The sequence below is a fragment of the Sturnus vulgaris genome, unplaced genomic scaffold, assembly GCF_052056855.1.
Source record: "Sturnus vulgaris isolate bStuVul1 unplaced genomic scaffold, bStuVul1.hap1 Scaffold_821, whole genome shotgun sequence".
Classification (NCBI taxonomy): Eukaryota; Metazoa; Chordata; class Aves; order Passeriformes; family Sturnidae; genus Sturnus; species Sturnus vulgaris.
In genome coordinates this window covers 38,345-63,031 of record NW_028276712.1, presented here as the reverse complement: position 1 = coordinate 63,031, position 24,687 = coordinate 38,345, and the positions used below count along the sequence as shown (strand labels likewise).

Genomic DNA, 24,687 nt, shown 5'->3' with positions numbered 1-24,687 from the left:
TTTATATTTTTGGGGGTTTTGTGTGGGATTTGGTGTTTTTGGGTGGGATTTTCGTGTTTTTGTGTGGGATTTTGGGGGTTTTGTGTGGGATTTTGGGATTTTTGGGTGGGATTTTGGTGTTTTTGTGTGGGATTTTGGGTTTTGGGTGGGATTTTGGGTTTTTGTGGGATTTTGGGGTTTTTTGGGTGGGATTTTGGGGTTTTTGGGTGGGATTTTGGGGTTTTGGGGGGGATTTTGGTGTTTTTGTGTCGGATTTGGGGGTTTTTGTGTGGGATTTTGGGGGTTTTGGGTGGGATTTTGGGGTTTTTTTTGTGGGATTTTGGGGTTTTTGTGTGGGATTTTGGGGTTTATGGCATTTTTGGGGTTTTTTTTATTTCTGTGGTGACGCCCGGTTTAATTTCCCCCCCAGGGGGAGAATTTCGGGCCGGGCCCGGAGGGGCTGAGGCGCAGCCTGGGGGCCGTGGGGGCGCTGCTGAGGGAGCTGAACCCAGCGCTCAGCCCCCTGCTCGGTGAGACCCCAAAACACAAAATAAATCCGGGAAATAACGAAAAAATGGGGGGGGGAAACAGAAATGGGGGAAAGAGCAAAAATCCGGGGAAAAACAAAAAAAAAAGGGGGAAAACAGCAAAAATCCGGGGAAAAAAACAAAAAAAAAAAGGGGGAAAAAACACAAAAAATCCGGGGAAAAACAACCAGAAATGGGGAAAAAGAGCAAAAATCCGGGGAAAAAAAAAAAACCAAAAAAAAAAGGGAGGGGGGAAGAAAGAGAAATTGGGGAAAAACCACAAAAAATCGGGGGGAAAACAACCAGAAATGGGGAAAAAAATCCAAAAATCCGGGGAAAAAACAAAAAAAATGGGTGGAAAAACACCAAAATCGGGGGGGAAAAACAACCAGAAATGGGGAAAAACACGGAAAATCCGGGGAAAAAAACAAAAAAATAGGAAAAAAACCCAAAAAAATGGGAAAAAAAAATAAAAACCTGGAGGAAAACAGCAAAAATCCGGGAAAAAAAAAATTTAAAAAAGGGGGGGAAAAACACCCAAAATGGGGAAAATCCGGGGGGAAAAACACCAAAAAATGGGGAAAACCAGAAAAAATCGGAGGGGGAAACACCAAAAATGGGGAAAAAACCAAAAAAATCGGCGGGGAAACAACAAAAATGGGGGGAAAACAACCAGAAATGGGAAAAAACCGGCAAAAATCGGGGGGGGGGGGAAAAGAAATGGGAAAAAACACCAAAAATGGGGAAAAACCACAAAAATTGGGGGGAAAACAACAAAAATGTGGAAAAAAATCCCAAAGTGTTTTTTTTTGGGGGGGGGGGGGGGGTTGAGGACTCCAAAAATTGGGGAAAAAAAAAACCATAAAAAATGGTAAAAAATGAGAAAAAAATTGGGGAAAAAAACCCCAAAATTGAGAAAAAAACCCCGAAAGGTCAAACCCCAAATTGGAGTCAAATCCCCATTTTTGGGGTCTCAGTGCCCGTTTTGGGGTCTCAGTGCCGGTTTGGGGTCTCAATTCCGTTTTTGGGTCTCAGTCCCCGTTTTGGGGTCTCAGTCCCCATTTTTGGGGTCTCAGTCCCGTTTGGGGTCTCAGTGCCGTTTTTGGGGTCTCAATCCCCATTTTTGGGGTCTCAGTGCCCGTTTTGGGGTCTCAATCCCCATTTTTGGGGTCTCAATTCCCGTTTTTGGGGTCTCAGTCCCCGTTTTTGGGGTCTCAGTCCGTTTTTGGGGTCTCAATCCCCGTTTTTGGGGTCTCAGTGCCGTTTTTGGGGTCTCAGTCCCGTTTTTGGGGGTCTCAATCCCCGTTTTTGGGGTCTCAATCCCCGTTTTGGGGTCTCAATCCCGTTTTTGGGTCTCAGTCCCGTTTTTGGGGTCTCAGTGCCGTTTTTGGGGTCTCAGTCCCGTTTTTGGGGTCTCAGTCCCCGTTTTGGGGTCTCAGTCCCCGTTTTGGGGTCTCAATCCCCATTTTTGGGGTCTCAGTCCCGTTTTTGGGTTCTCAATCCCCGTTTTGGGGTCTCAGTCCCATTTTTGGGTCTCAGTCCCGTTTTTGGGTCTCAGTGCCCGTTTTTGGGTTCTCAATCCCGTTTTGGGGTCTCAGTTCCCGTTTTTGGGGTCTCAGTCCCCGTTTTGGGTCTCAGTCCCGTTTTGGGGTCTCAGTGCCCGTTTTTGGGTCTCAATCCCCGTTTTTGGGGTCTCAGTGCCCGTTTTTGGGGTCTCAATCCCCGTTTTTGGGGTCTCAATCCCGTTTTTGGGGTCTCAGTCCCGTTTTTGGGGTCTCAGTGCCGTTTTTGGGGTGTCCCCAGGCCGGCCCCGCCCCCGGCGCTGCCTCTCGCGGTGGCTCCAGTGGCGCTTCCAGAGACCCCTGGGGCTGCGCGGGACCCAGAGACTCTGGGAGGTACCGGGGGGGTCGGGTTTGGGTTTGGGTTTGGGGTTCGGGTTTGGGGTTTTGGGGTTTTTCAGGTTTTTGGGATTTGGGGCTTTTTGGGCGTTTGGGATTTAGAGATGTTGGGGATTTTGGGGGTTTGAGGTTTGGGGTTTGGGGTTTGGGTTTGGGGTTTGGGGTTTGGGGTTTTTGGGGTTTGGGGTTTGGGGTTTTTGGGGTTTGGGGTTTGGGGTTTGGGGTTTGGGTGTGGGGTTTGGGGTTTGGGGTTTGGGTTTGGGGTTTGGGGTTTGGGTTTGGGGTCTGGGTTTGGGGTTTGGGGTTTGGGTTTGGGTTTGGGGTTTGGGGTTTGGGGTTTTGGGGTTTGGGGTTTAGGGTTTTTTGGGGTTTGGGTTTGGGGTTTGGGGTTTGGGTGTGGGGTTTGGGGTTTGGGGTTTGGGTTTGGGGTTTGGGGTTTGGGTTTGGGGTCTGGGTTTGGGGTTTGGGGTTTGGGGTTTGGGTTTGGGTTTGGGGTTTTTGGGGTTTGGGGTTTGGGGTTTTTGGGGTTTGGGGTTTGGGGTTTGGGGTTTGGGTTTGGGGTTTGGGGTTTGGGTTTGGGGTCTGGGTTTGGGGTTTGGGGTTTGGGTTTGGGGTTTGGGGTTTGGGGTTTGGGTTTGGGTTTGGGGTTTGGGGTTTGGGGTTTGGGGTTTGGGGTTTGGGGTTTGGGTTTCGGGGTCTTTTGGGTCTTGGGGTTTTTGGGGTTTCTGGGGGTTTTGGGGGTTTTGGAGTTTTGATGTTTTTGGGGATTTGGGGGTTTTGGGGATTGGGGGTTTGGGGTTTTTGGGAGTTTTGGGGGTTTTCAGGGATTTGGGGGTTTTTGGGGTTTATAGATTTTGGGGGTCTGGGGGTCTTTGGGTTGTGTGATTTTGGGGTTTTGGGGGGTTTGGGATTTTGACATTTGGGGTTTTGGATTTTGGGGGTTTTGGGGGGGTTTTGGAGTTTTTGAGGCTTTTGGGGTTTGGGGGAGATTTTGGGGACATTGGGGAAGTTTTGGGAGATTTGGAGACGCTTTGGGGAGATTTTGGGGTTTTTTGGGGGAGATTTGGGGACATTTTGGGACATTTTCAGATGGTTTGGGGGTGGTTTTGTGGGGCTTTGGGGACATTTGGGGACATTTAGGGCACATTTGGGGGTGGGTTGAGGGTCCCCCAGTGGCCCAGGGTGTCCCCAAATGTCCCCAAGGTGTCCCAGGTGTCCCCAAATGTGTCCAAATGACCCCAGGGTGTCCCGAGGTGTCCCCAGGGTGTCCCCCGGGTGTCCCCAAGTGTCCCCCCGTGTCCCCCCGTGTCCCCAGGGTGTCCCCAGGGTGTCCCCAGGGTGTCCCCAGGGTGTCCCCAGGTGTCCCCCGGGTGTCCCCAAGTGTCCCCCCGTGTCCCCAGGGTGTCCCCAGGTGTCCCCAGGTGTCCCGAGGTGTCCCCAGCGTGTCCCCAGGGTGTCCCCAGGTGTCCCCCGGGTGTCCCCAAGTGTCCCCCCGTGTCCCGAGGTGTCCCCGGGGTGTCCCCAGGTGTCCCCAGGGTGTCCCCAGGTGTCCCCAGGTGTCCCCAAGTGTCCCCCCCCGTGTCCCCAGGTGCTCTGGACGGGGCTGCCCTGCCCCAATTTCCATCTCTTGGTCACCTGTGCCCTCCTGGAGCTGCTTGGGGACACCTGGGGACAGCCCGGGGACACCTGGGGACAGCCCGGGGACAGCGCTGGGACCTTGGGGACAGCCCTGGGGACAGTGACAGCGACAGGGACACGGCCCCAGGGCGACACGGACAGCGAGGACAGCGACGACGACAAGGTGGGGACACGAACGGGGACACTGGGGTGGCTTTGGGGACACTGGGGTGGCACTGGGGACACTGGGATGGGATTGGGGACACTGGGGTGGGGACACTGGGAGGGCACTGGGGACACTGGGATGGGATTGGGGACACTGGGATGGGATTGGGGACACTGGGATGGCACTGGGGACACTGGGGTGAGATCGGGGACACTGGGGTGGGATTGGGGACACTGGGGTTGGGACACTGGGGTGGCTTTGGGGACAATGAGGTGGCACTGGGGACACTGGGTTAGCACTGGGGACACCAGGATGGGGACACTGGGGTGGGGACACTGGGGACACTGGGATTGGGGACATCAGGATGAGGTTGGGGACACTGGGGTGTCTCTGGGGACACTCTGGGGGCACGGGGGTGGCCTTGGGGACCCTTTGGGGTCACTGAGATGTCTCTGGGGACCCTTTGGGGACCACTTGGGGGCACGGGGGTGGCTTTGGGGACACTTTGGGGACCCTTTGGGGACCCTTTGGGACACGGGGGTGGCTTTGGGGACCCTTTGGGGACACGGGGGTGGCTTTGGGGACACGGGGGTGGCTTTGGGGACACTTTGGGGACACGGGGGTGCTTTGTCGTCCCCAGGTGTCGCCGGGGGCGCTGCAGGTGGGGGAGGTGCTCAGCAGGGCCGAGGGGATGTTCCTGCAGCTGGCGACAGCCACGGTGAGACACGAGCCCCCAAATGTCACCTGAGAGCCCAAAATGTCACCTGAGAGCCCAAAATGTCACCCGTGAGCCCAAAACGTCACCTGAGAGCCCAAAATGTCACCTGAGAGCCCAAAATGTCACCCGTGACCCCAAAACGTCACCCGTGACCCCAAAATGTCACCTGAGAGCCCAAATGTCACCCGTGACCCCAAAACGTCACCCGTGACCCCAAAATGTCACCTGAGAGCCCAAAATGTCACCCGTGACCCCAAAACGTCACCCGTGACCCAAAAATGTCACCTGTGACCCCTGAGTGACCCCAAAGAGATCCCAAAAATGTCCCCAAAGTGTCCCCAAATTGACCCAAAGTGTCCCCAAAATTGTCCCGAGTGTCCCCAAACTGACCCCAAAAACGGAGCCCAAAACCCCAAACCCAAACCCCAAACCCCAGAACCCCAAACCCCAGAACCCCAGAACCCCAAACCCCAAACCCCAAAAACCCCAAACCCCAAACCCCAAACCCAAACCCCAAAAACCCCAAACCCCAAACCCCAAACCCCAAACCCAAAAACCCCAAACCCAAACCCCAAACCCCAAACCCAAACCCCAAACCCCAAACCCCAAACCCCAAACCCCAAACCCCAAACCCCAAAAACCCCAAACCCCAAAAACCCCAAACCCCAAACCCAAACCCCAAACCCAAACCCAAACCCCAAACCCCCAAAAACCCCAAACCCCAAACCCCAAACCCCAAACCCAGACCTAAACCCCAAACCCCAAACCCAAACCCCAAAAACCCCAAACCCCAAAAACCCCAAACCCCAAAAACCCCAAACCCCAAACCCCAAACCCAACCCAAACCCCAAACCCCAAACCCCAAACCCAAACCCCAAACCCAACCCAAACCCCAAACCCCAAACCCCAAACCCCAAACCCCAAACCCCAAACCCCAAACCCCAAACCCCAAACCTCAAATCCCCCAAACCCAAACCCAAAAACCCCAAACCCCAAAAACCCCCAAACCCCAAAAACCCCAAACCCCAAACCCCAAACCCAAAAACCCCAAACCCCAAACCCCAAAAACCCCAAACCCCAAACCCCAAACCCCAAAAACCCCAAAACCCCAAACCCCAAACCCCAAACCCCAAACCCAAACCCCAATCTGGGCCCTCCCCTCCCCCAGGGTCTCCCCCCGGCCCTGCAGGAGCTCCTGGGGCTGGGGGAGCCCCCAGAGCCCCCCACAACCCCCCCGTGACACAACTGGGACAACTGGGAGCACTGGGAGCCAAACTGGGAGCACTGGGAGCCAAACTGGGAGCACTGGGAAAACACCGTGACAACACTGGGACAACTGGGAACCCAAATTGGGACAACTGGGACAACACCAGGACAACTGGGAGCCAGACTGGGACAAGTGGGAATCCAAACTGGGAGCACTGGGAACCAAACTGGGAGCACTGGGAGCCAAACTGGGACAATTGGGAGCCAAACTGGGACAATTGGGAGCCAAACTGGGAGCACTGGGAACCAACTGGGAGCACTGGGACAACACCGAGACAACACCAGGACAACACTGGGACAATTGGGAGCTTCTGGAGCCAAACTGGGACAACTGGGAGCCAAACTGGGAGCACTGGGAGCCAAACTGGGAGCACTGGGAGCCAAACTGGGAGATACTGGAGCCAAACTGGAGCACTGGGAGCCAAACTGGAGCACTGGGAGCCAAACTGGGACAATTGGGAGCCAAACTGGGACAACACTGGGAGCCAAACTGGGAGATACTGGAGCCAAACTGGGACAACACTGGGAGAACACCAGGACAACACTGGGACAACTGGGAGCCAAACTGGGACAACTGGGAGCACTGAGACATCTGGGAACCCAAACTGGGATTGAGAGCCCAGACTGGGAGAACTGGGAGCTCAGATTGGGACTGGGAGCTCAAACTGGGAGAACTGGGACAACTGGGAACCCAAACTGGGACTGAGAGCCCGAAACTGGGATTGAGAGCCCAGACTGGGAGCACTGGGAGCCAGACTGGTTTTGTCCCCTCCCCCCGTGCTGCAATAAAGTTGTTGGCACCCCTGGATTGGGGAATTTTTGGGGTTTTGGGATTTTTGGGGATTTTTGGGATTTTTGGGGGTTTTGGGGTTTTGGGGGCTGTGGTGGGGGTTGGGATGTCCACTCCCAGTACAGACCAGTATGAGAATGTCCAAACCAGTATGGAAACCCCCAGACCAGTATGAACACTCCAAACCAGTACAGAGATCCCAGACCAGTATGGAAACCCCCAGACCAGTATAGAGCCCCCAGACCAGTATAGAGCCCCCAAACCAGTATAGAAACTGTCAGACCAGTATGGGCACCAGTACAGAGAACCCCAAACCAGTACAGAGATCCCAGACCAGTATGGGCACCCTAAACCAGTATGGAGACTCCATTGGGGCTACTGGGAGGGCACTGGGGACACTGGGAGGGCACTGGGGGATACTGGGAGAGCACCGGGGGACACTGGAGGGCACTGGGGGATACTGGGAGGGCACTGGGGGACACTGGGAGGGCACTGGGGGATACTGGGAGGACACTGGGGACACTGGGAGGGCACTGGGGGATACTGGGAGAGCACTGGGGAGATACTGGGAGGCACTGGGGGACACTGGGAGGGCACTGGGGAGATACTGGGAGGACACTGGGGACACTGGGAGGACAGTGGGGATACTGGGAGGGCACTGGGGGATACTGGGGAGGACACTGGGGACACTGGGAGGACAGTGGGGATACTGGGAGGGCACTGGGGGATACTGGGAGGTCACTGGGGGACACTGGGAGGACACTGGGGACACTGGGAGGTTACTGGGGGATACTGGGACGTCACTGGGGATACTGGGAGAGCACTGGGGACACTGGGAGGACACTGGGGGTTACTGGGAGGGCACTGGGGACACTGGGAGGACAGTGGGAGATACTGGGAGGACACTGGGGGGATACTGGGAGGGCACTGGGGGATACTGGGAGGGCACTGGCGATACTGGGAGGGCACTGAGGGGGACACTGGGAGGGCACTGGGAACACTGGGAGGGCACTGGGGGATACTGGGAGGGCACTGGGGACACTGGGAAGGCACTGGGAGGGCACTGGGAGTCCCGGGGGAGGGCACTGGGAGCACTGGTTTGCACTGGGAGCACTGGGAGGGCACTGGGAACACTGGAGAGCACTGGGAGGGCACTGGGAGTCCCGGGGGAGGGCACTGGGAGCACTGGTTTGCACTGGGAGCCCGGGGTTCCTTTACTCCGGTAATTACGTAGGGCCGTACCGTATTTACCGCGGCACTCGCGCACTCCCCGCCGCCGCTACCGTAATTCCTGGAGCAGCGGCGCCGCCCTTACCGTAATAAGCCGTTAATTAATCCATTAATTAATTACCCGATTAATGGGGGGAAGCGGTGGGGGCGGGGTCTCCCCACGCGGAGGAACAGCTGGACAGAGGGACAGCGCTGTAATTAACGTGTGCTAATTAATTGATTAATTATTATTACCAGGGTATAATCTGCACATTCGGCACTATAAATAGCGCGAGTTTATGTTTAATTACGCATAAAATATATTCTGCATAAACTTTGTAAAATCTGTTTTCTATGAGTGTATTTTATATAAATAAATCTATATAAATAATTTTTATTAAAATAAACGATATATAATTACACGGATTTGCTAATTAGCGGGCTATTAATATACTTTATACATTTATTAATCATCATTAATAGATTTCTGTCAATACCTCAGGTGTAAAAATTACGTTTCCTGAATTATAAATAAAAGCTTTGTAGATAAAAATTAAATTAGAAAATTAACATAGTTAACATCAACTGCCAAATTAGCATAAATTTACATTTATATTTATATTTATATTTATATTTATATTTATATTTATATTTATATTTATATTATTAATTGACCGATATTATTTTTAGGGGGGGGGAGGATCCCAGGGGGATCTCAGGGGGGATTTTGGGGGGGATTTGGGGTCCCGGGGGAATTTTGGGGCGATTTTGGGGTCCCAGGGGGGATCTCGGGGGGATTTGGGGGGGGGATTTCAGAGGGTCCCAAGGGGAATTTGGGGAGAATTTGGGGGAGGGTCCCAGGTGGATTTCGGGGTGTCCCAAGTGGGGTCCCCAGTGGGATCTCGGGAATTTTTGCGGGGATTTTAGGGAGATTTGGGGGGTCCCAGGGGGATTTTGGGGAGATTTGGGGGGGTCCCGGGGAGGGGTTTGGGGATGTCTCACCTGTGCTCCCAAGGGGGTCCCGGGGATATTTTTGGGGGGTTTTGGGGTTAATTTCGGGGGGTCCCGAGAGCTGTCCCGGGGAGGGGATTTGGGGATGTCTCACCTGTGCTCCAAGGGGGGTCCCGGGGGTGTCGTGTGGCGGTGTTTTGGGGGTCCTGAGGGTGTTTTTTGGGTTGTTTTGGGGGTCCTGAGGGTGTTTTTTGGGTGTTTTGGGGTATTTTTGGGGTCTTTTTGGGGGTTCCCGGCGTGAGGGGAGAGCGGGGTCCGGCGGCGCCCCCTGGCGGCCCGGGGCCGGCGGCGCAGCTGCGGCTGCGCAAGATGGCGGCGGCGCGCCGCAAGATGGCGCTGCAAGCGGGCACGGCCCCCGCCGTAAAGCCACACCCCCTGCCGTAAAGCCACACCCCCTGCCGTAAAGCCACACCCGCTGCCGTAAAGCCACACCCACTGCCGTGTAACCACACCCCCTGTCGTAAAGCCACACCCCGCGTAAAGCCACACCCCCTGCCGTAAAGCCACACCCACTGCCGTAAAGCCACACCCACTGCTGTGTAACCACACCCCCTGCCGTAAAGCCACACCCCCTGCCGTAAAGCCACACCCACTGCCGTAAAGCCACACCCACTGCTGTGTAACCACACCCCCTGCCGTAAAGCCACACCCGCTGCCGTAAAGCCACTCCCACTCAATAGCCGTATATGGAGTCATAAGCGCCGCCCCTCTAAACCACGCCCATTTTCTCTGGCCACGCCCACTCCACCCTCTTTTGCTATCCCCTCATTAATATTAATGAGGGGGCGTGGCCACACACCCCTGCACGTCCAAATGCAAGGCAGCTCTAATTAACAAACAATCCGTGAATATTAATGAGGGGCAAGGCGTACCACGTGACAGCTCGTTAATATTCGTAACGAGGCAGGGCGGGGTCATGTGCCGCTAATTAACGCTAATGATGGGCAGACTGATTAATATTCACACGATTATGGCCAACTCATTAATATTCATGAGCCAGGTGCGCCAAAATGAAGTAGGGTTAATTAATAATCGCCAGCTGGCTCATTAATATTCATAATTATGATTCCTAATTCACCATTCGTCGTTATAGTCGCTGACAATAATGAGAAGTTCATTAGGCAATCTGCTAATTGCCATTCATGAAGCCGGGGCGATTAAAATTACTGGCTTATTAATATTTATAATTGGCCACGAATAATTAATTAATTAGGAGGGCTCGGCTGCCGGTGACCATAGCTCATTAATATTCATGAGTCCCATTCGCTCCCAGTTTGCCCCCATGAAAGCGGGGGCGTGGCCTCATAGAGGGGGCGTGGCTTTTGCAGAGGGGCGTGGCCTTCCGCAGTTCTGGGTGGTGGGCGTGGCTGTGGGCGTGGCCTGTGTGCACCCCACCCTTGGGGCTGTGGTGGGCGTGGCCTGCCCTTATATGGTGATGCCGCTTTATGGGCGTGTCCTCAGCTCCTCCGGGGGTGTGGCTTTTTTTGTGTGGGCGTGGCTTCGCAGCCCCATTCTGGGTGTGTCCTTGCCAGTCTGGGGGCGTGGCTTTGCCGGGTGGGCGTGTCCCAAGATGCTCGGGGGTGTGGCTTCGGGGTGGGCGTGGCCTCCCCACACCCGTCTCTGTGTGTCCTAAGGGGGGGGGTGGGTGTGGCTTTTGCCGGGGTGGGCGTGGCTTTGTGGGGAGGGTGTGGCTTCACCCCATCGAGTGGGTGTGCCCTTGTCGATTGGGGGCGTGGCTTTGATGAGAGGGCGTGGCCTTCCCACTCCATTCTGGGCGTGTCCTCAGCGGCTTGGGGGCGTGTCCACAGCCATCCAGGGGGCGTGGCTTTACGGGGTGGGTGTGGCTTCCCCCTCTGTGTCCTAAAGGCCCGGGGGCGTGGCTTCTTGGGGGGGTGGGCGTGGCTTCCCCATTCTGAGGGCACCCTCAGCCACTCTGGGGGCGTGGCTTTGCCAGGTGGGCGTGTCACCTCCACCATCGGGGGGGCGTGGTTTTGTAGGATGGGCGTGGTTTCGTGATGTGGGCGTGGTCTCCCCACTCTGGGTGGGCCCCCCTCCACTCTGGGGGCGTGGTTTAACCTGTGGGCGTGGCTTTCTTTACCCACCTGTGGGCGTAACCTTTGGCACTCGGGGGGCGTGGCTTTGTGGGGAGGGCGTGGCCTCCCCCTCCATTCTGGGCGTGTCGTCAGCCACTCTGGGGCGTGGCTTTTCCGTGTGGGCGTGGCTTCGCCATCCTGGGCGTGTCCTCGGCTACACAGGGGGCGTGGCTTTGTGGGGTGGGCGTGGCTTCCCCACCCCACTCCGGACACGTCCTTGGCCTTGCTGAGGGCGTGGCTTTTGCGGGGTGGGCGTGGCTTTGGGTGGGCGTGGCCTCTCCCACCCCACTCAGGGCGTGCCCCCCCCCTCTTCCACTCCGTGGGCGTGGCTTCGCCGTCTGGGCGTGGCCTCCCCACCCCACCCCTCGCCATCCCCCCCTCCCATTGGGCGTGGCCAGGGGCGTGTCCTCGCCCCAGCGCCGCTCCCATTGGGCGATCGCGGCGGGGTGGGCGTGGCCGGGGCCGGGTGGGCGTGGCCGGGGGTGGGCGTGGCCGCCGCCGCCGCTCCGGCTCCGCCGTTCTCGGCCGCCCCCGCCGCTCGCGGAGCCCCGGCAGGTACCGGGAACGGGGGGGGGGGAGGGGAGGGGAGCCCGCACACCTGGCGGGGGGGGGAGGGGGTGGGGGAGGCTCCGGCCTCACCTGGGGAGGGGTCGCGCACCTGGGGAGGGGGAGGGGGACGGGGATGAGGAGGGGGGTGGGCGGCGTGGGGAGGGTGGGGGAGGGGAGGATGGAGAATCGGGGATGTGGGGAGGGGGAGGGGGCGGCGGGGGGGGTGGGTGGGGGGGGGGGCGATGGCGGAATTTGGGGAGGGGTCGCGGCGGATTTGGGGAGGGGGGGGAGGGGTCGTGGAAACGGGGCCGCGCGCCGGGGGAGGGGGTGGGGGAGGGGTGGAATGGGGCCGTGGGAATGAGTGGGGGGGGGGGGAGGGGGGAGGGGGCGTGTGAGGGTGGGGGAGGGGGGCGGGAGGCACGTGGAGGGGGGGGGGGGAGGGGGGGGGCTGCGTGCAAAAATTGGGGGAGGGGGCGTGCGGGAAGGGGGAGGGGCGCGCGTGCAAATGGGGAGGGGGGGGGAGGGGTCGCTGCAGTGACACGTGGGGGGGGGATGGGCGAGCAAAAAGGGGGAGGGGGCCAAGCCCCGCCCCCCTCCCCCACATTTCGGGGGACCCCTCCCCCCCCCCCCATTTCGCGACCCCTTCCCTCATTGCCGACCCCCTCCCCCCAATTTCAGGCTCCTCCCCCCCCTCCCCCCGGCTCGTGACCCCTCCCCAATTAAGAGGTCGCTTCTTAATTAAGGACCCCCCCCCCCCTTTTTGTGACCCCCCCCCCTAATAACGGAGCCGTCCTTAATTAAGGACCCCTCCCTAATTAGGAGACCCCTCCCTAATTAAAGACTCCTCCGTAATTAAGGACCCCTCCCCAATCTAAGGCCCCTCCCTAATTAAGGACCCCTCCCTAATTAAGAGATCCCTCCTTAATTAAGGAGCCCTCCCCAATTCAGGACCTCTCCCTAATTAAGGGCCCCTGCCCCAATTTCATGACCCTCCCCTAATTAATGACCTTTCCCTAATTAAGCGCCCCCTCCCCAATTAATGGCCCCTCCCTAATTAAGAACCCATCCCTAATTAAGGACTTTTCCCCTATTGAGCGCCCCCTCCCTAATTAAGCCCCCCACTAATTAATGACCTGTTCCTAATTAATGATCCCTCCCTAATTAAGCGACCCCTCCCCAATTTCATGACCCCCTACCCTAATTAAGAACCCCCTCCCTAATTAATGACCCGTCCCTAATTAAGCCCCTTCACCCTAATTAGGCGCCCCATCCCCAATGTCATGACCTACCCTAGTTAATGACCTTTTCCCTAATTAAGTGACCCTTCCCTAATTAGGCGCCCCCCTCCCCAGTTTAATAACCCGTCCCCAATTAGCGCCCCCTCCCTAATTAAGCGCCCCGTCCCTAATTAAGCACCCCCTCCCTAATTAAGCGCCCCGTCCCCAATTTCATGAGCCCGCCCTAGTTAATGACCTTTCCCTAATTAAGCAACTCTTCCCTAATTAGATGCCCCCTCCCCAATTACATGACCCATTCCCTTAATTAAGCACCCCCTCCCCAATTAAGCACCCCCGCCCTAATTAATGACCCCTCCCTAATTAATGACCCCTCCCTAATTAATGACCCCTCCCTAATTAAGTCCCCCTTCCCGATTTAATGACTCCTCCCTAATTAATGACCCCTCCCTAATTAACCCCCTCTCCCCATTTTTAATGACCCACCCTAATTAATGATTCCTCCCTAATTAAAATCCCCCTCCCCAATTTCAGGACCCCCCCTCCCCATATTAATGACCCTGTCCCTAATTAATGACCCGTCCCTAATTAATGACCCGTCCCTAATTAATGCTCTGTCTCTAATTAATGCTCTGTCCCTAATTAATGCTCTGTCTCTAATTAATGCCCTGTCCCTAATTAACGCCCCCCCCCTCCCCTCCCCCCCCCAGAACTGTGTCACGCCCGGGGGGGGAGGGGCGGCCTCGTTTTGGCCTCGATTTGGGACCGGGGCCCCTCCCCCCACGGCGACACCGGGGGGGACAACGGGGGGGACACCTGGGGACACCTGGGGACACCTGGGGGACACCTGGGGACACCTGGGGACAGTCAGTGTGACACCTGGGGACACCTGGGCACACCTGGGGACACCTGGGGACACCTGGGGACACCTGGGGACACCTGGGGGACACCTGGGGACACCTGGGGACACCTGGGGACACCTGGGCACACCTGGGGGACACCTGGGGACACCTGGGGACACCTGGGGACACCTGGGGGACACCTGGGGACACCTGGGGACACCTGGGGGACACCTGGGCACACCTGGGGGACATTGAAGTGACACTGGGTGACACCTGGGGACACCTGGGGACACCTGGGGACACCTGGGCACACCTGGGGGACATTGAAGTGACACTGGGTGACACCTGGGGACACCTGGGCACACCTGGGGGACACCTGGAGACACCTGGGCACATCGAGGTGACACCTGGGGGACACCTGGGGGACACCTGGAGACACCTGGGCACACCTGGGGGACATCAATGTGACACCTGGGGACACCTGGGGGACATTGAAGTGACACTGGGTGACACCTGGAGACACCTGGGGACATTGAGGTGTCACCTGGGGACACCTGGGACATTTTTTTGGGGGGGGGGAAGGGTCCTGTCCCCCCCTCCCCCCCCGTCCCCACCCCAAATGGTAGCGGCCGCTGTTGCCATGGTGACCGCGGGTCCCAGCGTCACCGTCAGTGTCACCCCCGGTGTCACACACAGGTACCAGTGTCACCCCCAGTGCCACCTCAGTGTCACCCAAAGGTCCCAGTGCCACCAGTGCTGTCACATGAGGGTCCCAGTGTCACCCCCGGTGTCACACGGGGGGTCCTGGTGTCACCCCCGGTGTCACCCCAGTGTCACCCAAAGGTCCCAGTGCCACCCCAGTGTCACCTCTGCTGTCACTGAGGTCTCCGTGTCACCCCCAGTGTCTCCCAGTGTCACCCAGTGTCACCCAAAGGTCCCAGTGCCACCCCCGGTGTCACCCCAGTGTCACACACAGGTCCCAGTGTCACCCCAGTGTCACCCCAGTGTCACCCCTGGTGTCACACGGGGGTCCTGGTGTCACCTCTGGTGTCACCTCTGGTGTCACCCCAGTGTCACCCAAAGGTTCCGGTGCCACCCCAATGTCACCCCAGTGTCACACGGGGGTCCTGGTGTCACCTCCAGTGTCACCTTGGGTGTCACCCAAAGGTCCCAGAGCCACCCCAGTGTCACCAATGGTGTCACATGAGGGTCCCAGTGTCACCCCAGTGTCACACACAGGTCCCAGTGCCACCCCAGTGTCACATGAGGCTCCTGGTGTCCCCACAGCATCACCCAAAGGTCCCAGTGTCACCTCAGTGTCACCCAGTGTCACCCAAAGGTCCCAGAGCCACCCCAGTGTCACCAATGGTGTCACACGGGGGTCCCGGTGTCACCTGAAGGTCCCAGTGCCACCCCTGGTGCCACGTGAGGCTCCTGGTGTCACCTTGGGTGTCACCTCAGTGTCACCCCAGTGTCACCTCTGCTGTCACTGAGGTCTCCGTGTCACCCCCAGTGTCCCCAGTGTCACCCCAGTGTCACCCAAAGGTCCCAGTGACACCCCCGGTGTCACCCCAGTGTCACACACAGGTCCCAGTGTCACCCCAGTGTCACCCCAGTGTCACCCCAGTGTCCACCCCCGGTGTCACACGGGGGGTCCTGGTGTCACCTCTGGTGTCACCTCAGTGTCACCTCAGTGTCACATGAGAGTCCTGGTGTCACCCCAGTGTCACCCAAAGGTCCCGTGTCACCCCAGTGTCACACGAGGGTCCCAGTGTCACCCCCCAATGTCACCTTGGGTGTCACCCCTGGTGTCACACGGGGGTCCCGGTGTCACTCCAGAGGTCCCTCCAGTGTCACCCAAAGGTCCCCGTGTCACCTCTGCTGTCACTGAGGTCTCCGTGTCACCCCCAGTGTCACACGGGGGGTCCTGGTGTCACCCCAGTGTCACCCCAGTGTCACCCCAGTGCCACTCTGGTGTCACACACAGGTCCCGGTGCCACCCCAGTGTCCACCTCAGTGTCACCCCCGGTGTCACACGGGGGTCCTGGTGTCACCTCCAGTGTCACCCAGAGGTCTCAGTGCCACTCCAAGTGTCACCCCCAGTGTCACCCAGTGTGAGGGTCCCAGTGTCACCCCCAGTGTCACCCCCCAGTGTCACCCAGTGTCACACGAGGGTCCCGGTGCCACCCCCCGGTGCCACCCCCGTGTCCCGCCCGTCCCCCACCCCCAATCTGGTTCAAGAGTCCCAAAGTCGCGGAGTCCCCGAGGGACACTGTCCCTGCCCTGTCCCCCCCCTGTCCCCCCCCGTCCCCCCCTGTCCCCCCCTGTCCCCCCCCTGTCCCCCCTCTGTCCCCCCCTGTCCCCCCCTGTCCCCCCCCTGTCCCCCCCTGTCCCCCCCCTGTCCCCAATTCCCGGGTCCCGGGTCTCTGCAGGAGGGGAGGGGTCCCCAAATGGGTCTGGGGGCTGCGCGTGAGGGTCCTGGAGGGGTCTGGGGGCTCTGGAGGGGTCCCCCAATGGGGCTGAGGGTCCCAAAATGGGTCTGGGGGCTCTGGGGGGGGGAGTCTGGGGGTCCCAAATGGTCTGGGGGGGTCCCCAAATGGGGCTGAGGGTCCCCAAATGGGTCTGGGGGCTCTGGGGGGGGGAGTCTGGGGGTCCCAAATGGGTCTGGGGGGTCCCAAATGGGTCTGGGGCCCTTAGGGGTCCCAAATGGGGCTGAGGGTCCTAAATGGGTCTGGGGGCTCTGGTGGGGGAGTCTGGGGGTACCTGAGAGGTCCCAAATGGGTCTGGGGTCCCCAAATGGGTCTGGGGTCCCCAAATGGGTCTGGGGGGTCCCCAAATGGGTCTGGGGGTCCCGAGGGTCTCTGCACGGGGACCCGCAAAGGGGCCGGGGGGGCCTTGGGGGGGCTTTGAGGGGAATTTGGGGAAATTTGGGGAAATTTTGGGGAATTTGGGGAAAATTTGGGAAACTTGGAGATTTGGGGAAAATTTGGAGATTTGGGGGGAAATTTGGGGATAATTTGGGGAATTTGGGGAAAATTTGAGGAAAATTTGGGGGAATTGGGGGAAAATTTGGAGATTTGGGGGGAAATTTGGGAATTCGGGAAAATTTGGAAATTTGGGGAAAATTTGGAGATTTGGGGGGAAATTGGGGGGAAATTTGGGGAAAATTTGGGGAATTCGGGGAAAATTTGGGGGAATTTGGGGAAATTTTGGGAATTTTGGGGGATTTTGAGGAGATTTGGGACAGTTCTGCTGAGTTTTGGGGGATTTTGTGAAATTTTGGGGCGATTTTTGTGCAATTTTGGGGAATTTTGTGCAATTTTGGGGGATTTTGTGCAATTTTGGGGGATTTGTGCAATTTTGGGGGGATTTTGTGCAATTTTGGGGGGATTTTCTGCAATTTTGGGGAATTTTGTGCAATTTGGGGAATTTTCTGCAATTTTGGTGAAATTCCGAGCGCGTTTTTGGGGAATTTTGAGGATTTTGAGTCAATTTTTGGGGATTTTTGAGTCAATTTTCAGCAAATTCCACCAACACCAAAATCCCGGGGAATTTTCTTTTGTCTTTTCATTTTAGATTTTAGATTTTAGATTTTAGATTTTAGATTTTTAGATTTTAGATTTTAGATTTTAGATTTTTAGATTTTAGGTTTCATATTCTATATTTTGTATTTTCTATTTTGTATTTTATATTTTAGCCAATATATTTATATTTGGTCATGGTGAGCCGAGGACGATCCTGAATTAATATTTTATTCAGATTATTTTCTATTTATTGATATTTATTAATAATTATTTTAATTTTTTTAATATTTATCTGTCTATAGGTGGTCATGGTGAGGCCGAGGCCGATCCTGAATTAATATTTTATTGACATTTATTTTATATTTATTAATAATTATTTTATTTTATTTATATTTCTCTATAGGTGTTTATGGTGAGGCCGAGGACGATCCTGAATTAATATTTTATTGAGATTATTTTATATTATTTTATATTATTTTATATTATTTTATGTTATTTTATATTATTTTATATTATTTATTCCCCAGGTGTTTATGGTGAGGCCGAGGATGATCCTGATTGGATATCTGATTGATGTTTATTGATATTATATTTTATTTTATTTTATTTTATTTTATTTTATTTTATTTTGTTTTATTTTTATTTTATTTTATTTTTTTTTATTTTATTTTATTTATTTATATTTATTTTATTTATTTTATTTTATTTTATTTTACTTTATTTCATTTATTTTTTTCTATTTTTACTTTATTTTATTTTACTTTATTTTATTTCATTTCATTTTTATTTTATTTTATTTTATTTTATTTTATTTTACTTTATTCTACTTTATTTTATTTTATTTTACTTTATTTTATTTCATTTTATTTTATTTTTATTTTATTTTATTTTACTTGATTTTATTTTATTTTGCTTTACTTTATTTTATTTCATTTCATTTCATTTCATTTCATTTCATTTTTATTTTATTTTATTTATTTTATTTTACTTTATTTTATTTCATTTTTAAAAATTTTTATTTTATTTTATCTTATCTTATTTTGTTTTATTTTTATTTTATTTTATTTTACTTTATTCTACTTTATTTTATTTTATTTTACTTTATTTTATTTCATTTTATTTTATTTTATTTTATTTCATTTTATTTTTATTTTATTATATTTCATTTTATTTTATTTTACTTGATTTTATTTTATTTTGCTTTATTTTATTTTATTTTGTTTAATTGTATTTTATTTTATTTTATTTTAATTTAATTTAATTTAACTTTATTTTATTTTTACTTTTATTTTACTTTATTTTACTTTATTTTATTTCATTTTTTAAAATTTTTATTTTATTTTATCTTATTTTATTTTATCTTATTTTATTTTATCTTATTTTAATTTATTTTATTTTATTATTTTATTTTATTTTATTTTATCTTATTTTATTTTATTTTATTTTACTTTATTTCATTTCTATTTATTTTATTTTCAGGTGGTTTTGCCTCGCTCGCCGCCCTCCAGTGACGAGGAGGGGCCGGGGGGGATTCCATTAGATGGATATTGATCTGTTATTGATGGTTATTGATCTGTTATCGATGGATATCGATGGATATTGATCTGTTATCGATGGTTATCGATATTTTATTTTATTTTATTTTATTTCAGGGGGTTATGGTGAGGCCATGCCTCGCTCGCCGCCCTCCAGTGACGAGGAGGGGCCGGGGGGGGATTGGATCGATGGTTATTGATCTGTTATCGATGGATATCGATGGATATTGATCTATTATCGATAATTTATCAATATTAATTTATATTTATTTTATTTTCAGGGGGTTATGGTGAGGCCATGCCTCGCTCGCCGCCCTCCAGTGACGAGGAGGGGCCGGGGGGGATTGGATCGATGGATATTGATCTGTTATTGATCTGTTATTGATGGATATCGATGGTTATCGATCTGTTATCGATATTTATCGATCAATAATTTTATTTTATTGTATTTCAGGGGGTTATGGTGAGGCCATGCCTCGCTCGCCGCCCTCCAGTGACGAGGAGGGGCCCGGGGGGGATTGGATCGATGGTTATCGATGGATATCGATGGATATCGATGGTTATTGATCTATTATCGATATTTATCGATCAATAATTTTATTTTATTTTATTTCAGGGGGTTATGGTGAGGCCATGCCTCGCTCGCCGCCCTCCAGTGACGAGGAGGGGCCGGGGGGGATTCCATTGATGGTTATTGATCTGTTATTGATGGATATCGATGGATATCGATCTGTTATCGATGGTTATCGATCAATAATTTTATTTTATTTTATTTTCAGGGGGTTATGGTGAGGCCATGCCTCGCTCGCCGCCCTCCAGTGACGAGGAGGGGCCGGGGGGGATTGGATCGATGGTTATTGATCTGTTATCGATGGATATTGATCTGTTATCGATGGATATCGATGGATATTGATCTATTATCGATGGTTATTGATATTTTATTTTATTTTATTTTATTTTCAGGGGGTTATGGTGAGGCCATGCCTCGCTCGCCGCCCTCCAGTGACGAGGAGGGGCCCGGGCGGGGCTCGGAGGGGCCCGAGGGGGACTCGGACTCCGGGAGCTCCCGGGAGGGGCCCAACCCCGGGGGGGGGCGGGGGGCGCGGGGACCCCCCCGGAACCCCCCGGGAGCCGAGGAGGCGCAGTTCAGCATGATGGTGTTCAGGATCGGCATCCCCGACCTCCATCAGACGGTGAGGATTCATTAATTATTAATTAATTATTAATGAGTTATTAGTGATTTATTAATCATTTATTAATGGGGAGTCATTGCAATGATCGGGCAATCCCAGAATGCCCAGCTCACCATGATGGTGTTCAGGATCGGGATACCTGACCTCCATCAGACGGTGAGAAATTAATTAATTAATGAGTTATTAATGAGTTATTAGTGATTTATTAATCATTTATTAATGGGGAGTCATTGCAATGATCGGGCAATCCCAGAATGCCCAGCTCACCATGATGGTGTTCAGGATCGGGATACCTGACCTCCATCAGACGGTGAGGATTGATTAATTAATTAGTTATTAATGAGTTATTAGTGGGTTATTAGTGATTTATTAATGCTCTAATAATGGGGAGTCATTGCAATGATCGGGCAATCCCAGAATGCCCAGCTCACCATGATGGTGTTCAGGATCGGCATCCCCGACCTCCATCAGACGGTGAGAAATTAATTAATTAATGAGTTATTAATGAGTTATTAGGGATTTATTAATGGGGATAACGCTAAATGAACGGGCAACCCCAGAATGCCCAGCTCAGAATGATGGTTCAGGATCGGGACACCTGATCTGCATCAGACGGTGAGAAATTAATTAATTATTAATGAATTTATTAATGGGGGGGGTCATTGAAATTAATAGGGGATCACTAAGAAATAACGGGGAAAACCCTAAAAAAAATAATGGGGAAAATATGGGGGGAAAGCCCTAAAAATAATGGGAAATCATTAAATTAATTGGGAAATCCCGAAAAATTAATGGAGAAAATCCCGAAAATTAATGGGGAAAATCCTGAAAATTAATGGGGAAAATCCCGAAAATTAATGGAGAAAATCCCAAATATTAATGGGGAAAATCCCGAAAATTAATGGACAAAATCCCAAAAATTAATGGGGAAAATCCTAAAAATTAATGGGGGAAATCCTAAAAATTAATGGAGAAAATCCTGAAAATTAATGGGGAAAATCCTGAAAATTAATGGGGAAAATCCTGAAAATTAATGGAGAAAACCCTAAAAAAAAATTATAAATGAAATAATAAAAATATTAAAAATTGCAATAAAAATTCTTGGGAAATCACTAAAAATAATCCCCCCAAAAATTAATAGAGGAAAACCCTAAAAATCAGTGGGAAAACCCCAAAAAAATTGTTGGGAAAAGCCCCAAAAAAAAAATTTTAAAAAAATCTCAAAAAAAAAATCGGAAGCAAAAAAAAAAAAAAAAAAAATTTTTTAAAAATTAAAATTTTAGGGGGGAAATAACTAAAAAAATTTGGGAAACACCCCAAAAAAATCGAGAGGGAACCAGAAAAAAAAAATCTGAAATTTTTCCCCAAAAATTGGGGGGAACCTCAAAAAAATTGGGGGGCACCCCAAAAAAATTTTGGAGTGTTTTCCTCACCTGGGGGTCCCCAAATTTGGGATTTTTTGGGGTCCCGAACCCCAAAACTTCCAGACCTGAATTTTTGGGATTTCCATTTTTTTCGGGCTCATCCCAATGATTTTTTGGCAATTTCTTGACCCCAAACTCCCAAAATTTGGGATTTTTTGGGTTCCTCTCACTCTAAACCCTCCCAGGGTTGAATTTTTGGGGTCTCCCAAGACCCGAACCGCCAAAAATTTTGGGATTTTCATTTTTGGGGCTCAGCCCAGTGGTTTTTTGGGACATTTTGGGGCCGTTTTTTGGTATTTCCTCACCCAAACCTCCCCAAACTCGGGGATTTTTTGGCTCCCTCTCCCCCTGCCTGTCCCGAGGTTGAATTTTTGGGGTCCCCCGTGACCCGAACCCCAAAAATCCTTGGAATTCCCATTTTTGGGGCTCATCCCAGTGATTTTTTTTGCCCATTTTGGGGCCGTTTTTCACCATTTCCTCACCCGAACCTCCCCAAACTCGGCGATTTTTTTGTTCCCTCTCCCCCTGCCTATCCCGGGGTTACATTTTCGGGCTCTCCCGTGACCCGAACCCCAAAAATCTTTGGAATTCCCATTTCTGGGGCTCATCCCAGGTGTTTTGGGGCATTTTGTGGCCGTTTGAAGCAATTTCTTCACCCAAACCTCCCCAAACTCGGGGATTTTTTGGCTCCCTCTCCCCTTACCTATCCCGGGGTTACATTTTCGGGCTCTCCCGTGACCTGAACCCCAAAAATCCTTGGAATTCCCATTTTTGGGGCTCATCCCAGGAGGTTTTTTTGTCCATTTTGTGTCCGTTTGAAGCAATTTCTTCACCCAAACTCGGGGATTTTTTTGCTCCCTCTCCCCTTACCTATCCCGGGGTTACATTTTTGGGGTCCCCCGTGACCTGAACCCCAAAAATCTTTGGAATTCCCATTTTTGGGGCTCAGCCCAGGTTTTTTAGGGCATTTTGGGGCCGTTTTTCACCATTTCCCAACCAAAACCTCCCCAAACTCGGGGATTTTTTTGCTCCCTCTCCCCTTACCTATCCCGGGGTTACATTTTCGGGCTCCCCCGTGACCCGAGCCCCCTTTTCCCCCCCAGAAGTGCCTCCGTTTCGACCCTGGCGCTGCGGTGTGGGCGGCCAAGCAGCAGCTGCTGTGTGCCCTGACCGAGGGCCTCCACGACGGCCTCAACTACGGCCTCTTCCAGCCCGCGGCCGCCGGCCGCGACGCCAAATTCCTGGACGAGGAGCGGCCGCTCCGAGATTACCCCCAGAGCTTCGACCAGGGCGTGCCCTACCTGGAGGTGGGCGGGGCCTGGGTGGGTGGGTGGATGGGTGGGGGGTGGTCATTGGGGGGGCGTGGTCGCGGTGGGTGTGGTCCTGGAGGGGGTGGGGGACGGATTTGGGGGAAAAATTTGGGGTGAAAATGGGGGATTTGGGGTTAAAGTGATGTGGAATGGGTGTGGTCAGGGTGTGGGTGTGGCCCTGTGGGGCGTGGTCGCGGTGGGTGTGGTCCCGGAGGGGGTGGGGGACGGATTTGGGGGAAAAATCTGGGGTGAAAATGGGGGATTTGGGGGTAAAATGACACGAAGTGGGCGTGGTCGGGGTTTGGGTGTGGTCCTGGAGGGGGTGGGGTCCATTTGGGGTGGAGTTGTGGGGAAAAATTGGGGTAAGAATGGGGAATTTGGGGGTAAAATGAGGTGGAGTGGGCGTGGTCGGGGTTTGGGTGTGGTCCTGGAGGGGGTGGGGTCCATTTGGGGTGGAGTTTTGGGGAAAAATTCGGGTAAGAGTGGGGAATTTGGGGTTAAAATGAGGCGGAATGGGCGTGGTCAGGGTGTGGGTGTGGTCATTGGGGGGCGTGGTCGCGGTGGGTGTGGTCCCGGAGGGGGTGGGGGACGGATTTGGGGAAAAAATTGGGGTGAAAATGGGGGATTTGGGGTTAAAATGAGGCGGAGTGGGCGTGGTCAGGGTTCGGGTGTGGCCCTGTTGGGTGTGGTCACAGTGGGTGTGGTCCTGTAGGGGTGAGGTGTGAATTTGGGGTGAAAATGGGGAATTTGGGGTTAAAATGAGGTGGAGTGGGCGTGGTCAGGGTGTGGGTGTGGTCATTGGGGGCGTGGTCACGGTGGGTGTGGCCCTAGAGAGGGTGGGGTCCATTGGGGTGGAGTTGTGGGGAAAAATTTGGGTAAGAATGGGGAATTTGGGGTTAAAGTGATGTGGAGTGGGCGTGGTCAGGGTTTGGGTGTGGTCATTGGGGGGGCGTGGTCGCGGTGGGTGTGGTCCTGGAGGGGGTGGGGGACGGATTTGGGGGAAAAATTTGGGGTGAAAATGGGGGATTTGGGGGTAAAATGACACGGAGTGGGCGTGGTCAGGGTGTGGGTGTGGCCCTTGGGGGCGTGGTCACGGTGGGTGTGGTCCTGGTGGGGGGAGGGGGCGTGGCTTAAATTGGGAAAGGGGAAAGGGGCGTGGTCAGAGGGGAGGGGCTTGAGAGTTCGTGCCCCTCGGGGTGGGCGTGGCTTAGCACAGCCCCAGGTTGTTTCCCACGGGGGTGGGCGTGGTCAGGGCAGGGTGGGGGCGTGTCCCCCCGTCCGGGGGGGCGTGGCCCCGTGCTGACCCCGCCCCCAGTTCCGGTACAAGACCCGGGTGTACAAACAAACGAACCTGGACGAGAAACAACTGGCCAAGCTGCACACCAAGGTGGGTGGGACACGCCCCCCGGCCCTGGACACGCCCCCTCCGCGTCTTGGCCACGCCCCTCCGCTCTCTGGACACGCCCCTTCCCACCAAAAGCACGCCGTGCTGTGCAGAAGTGGCCACGCCCCTTCCCTGTGGCCACGCCCCCTGAGTCTCTGGCCACGCCCTCTGAGTCTCTGGCCACGCCCCCTGCGCTTCGGCCACGCCCCTTTCTTTTTGAAAAAACTCCCGTGGCCACGCCCATCGCGGTGGCCACGGTCGTGCCCCATCCTGGCCACGCCCCTTCGTGCCTTGGCCACGCCCATTATGCAAATGTCATCGCGCTTTGGCCACGCCCCTTTCCCTGGCCACACCCATCTACTCCAAGGCTCCGCCCCCACGCTGCCGGGCCCCACCCCTTCTGAGTGTCCCCAATGT

The 24,687-nt window shown here is 53.3% G+C and overlaps 2 protein-coding genes across 2 annotated transcripts in view; both read left to right on the top strand.

Moving 5' to 3' along the window:
• Positions 1–409: 409 nt before the first annotated feature.
• Positions 410–6,565, top strand: LOC148217478 (TBC1 domain family member 17-like; the record flags this gene model as incomplete). The annotated part of the gene is given in 5 exon segments (XM_088158597.1): positions 410–509; positions 2,310–2,401; positions 3,993–4,205; positions 4,828–4,905; positions 6,074–6,565. Coding segments are annotated over 5 exon segments (555 nt in total), but the record flags the coding sequence as incomplete, so codon positions are not given.
• Positions 6,566–20,039: 13,474 nt separating this feature from the next.
• The window catches only part of LOC148217477 (SH3 and multiple ankyrin repeat domains protein 1-like), a gene marked incomplete at its 3' end in the record, with an annotated part of 40,763 nt that continues 36,115 nt past the window's right edge, over positions 20,040–24,687 (top strand). The window contains 3 exon segments of the mRNA XM_088158596.1: positions 20,040–20,152; positions 22,680–22,883; positions 24,202–24,273. Of these exon segments, the coding sequence (XP_088014722.1) occupies positions 20,111–20,152; positions 22,680–22,883; positions 24,202–24,273 (318 nt within the window).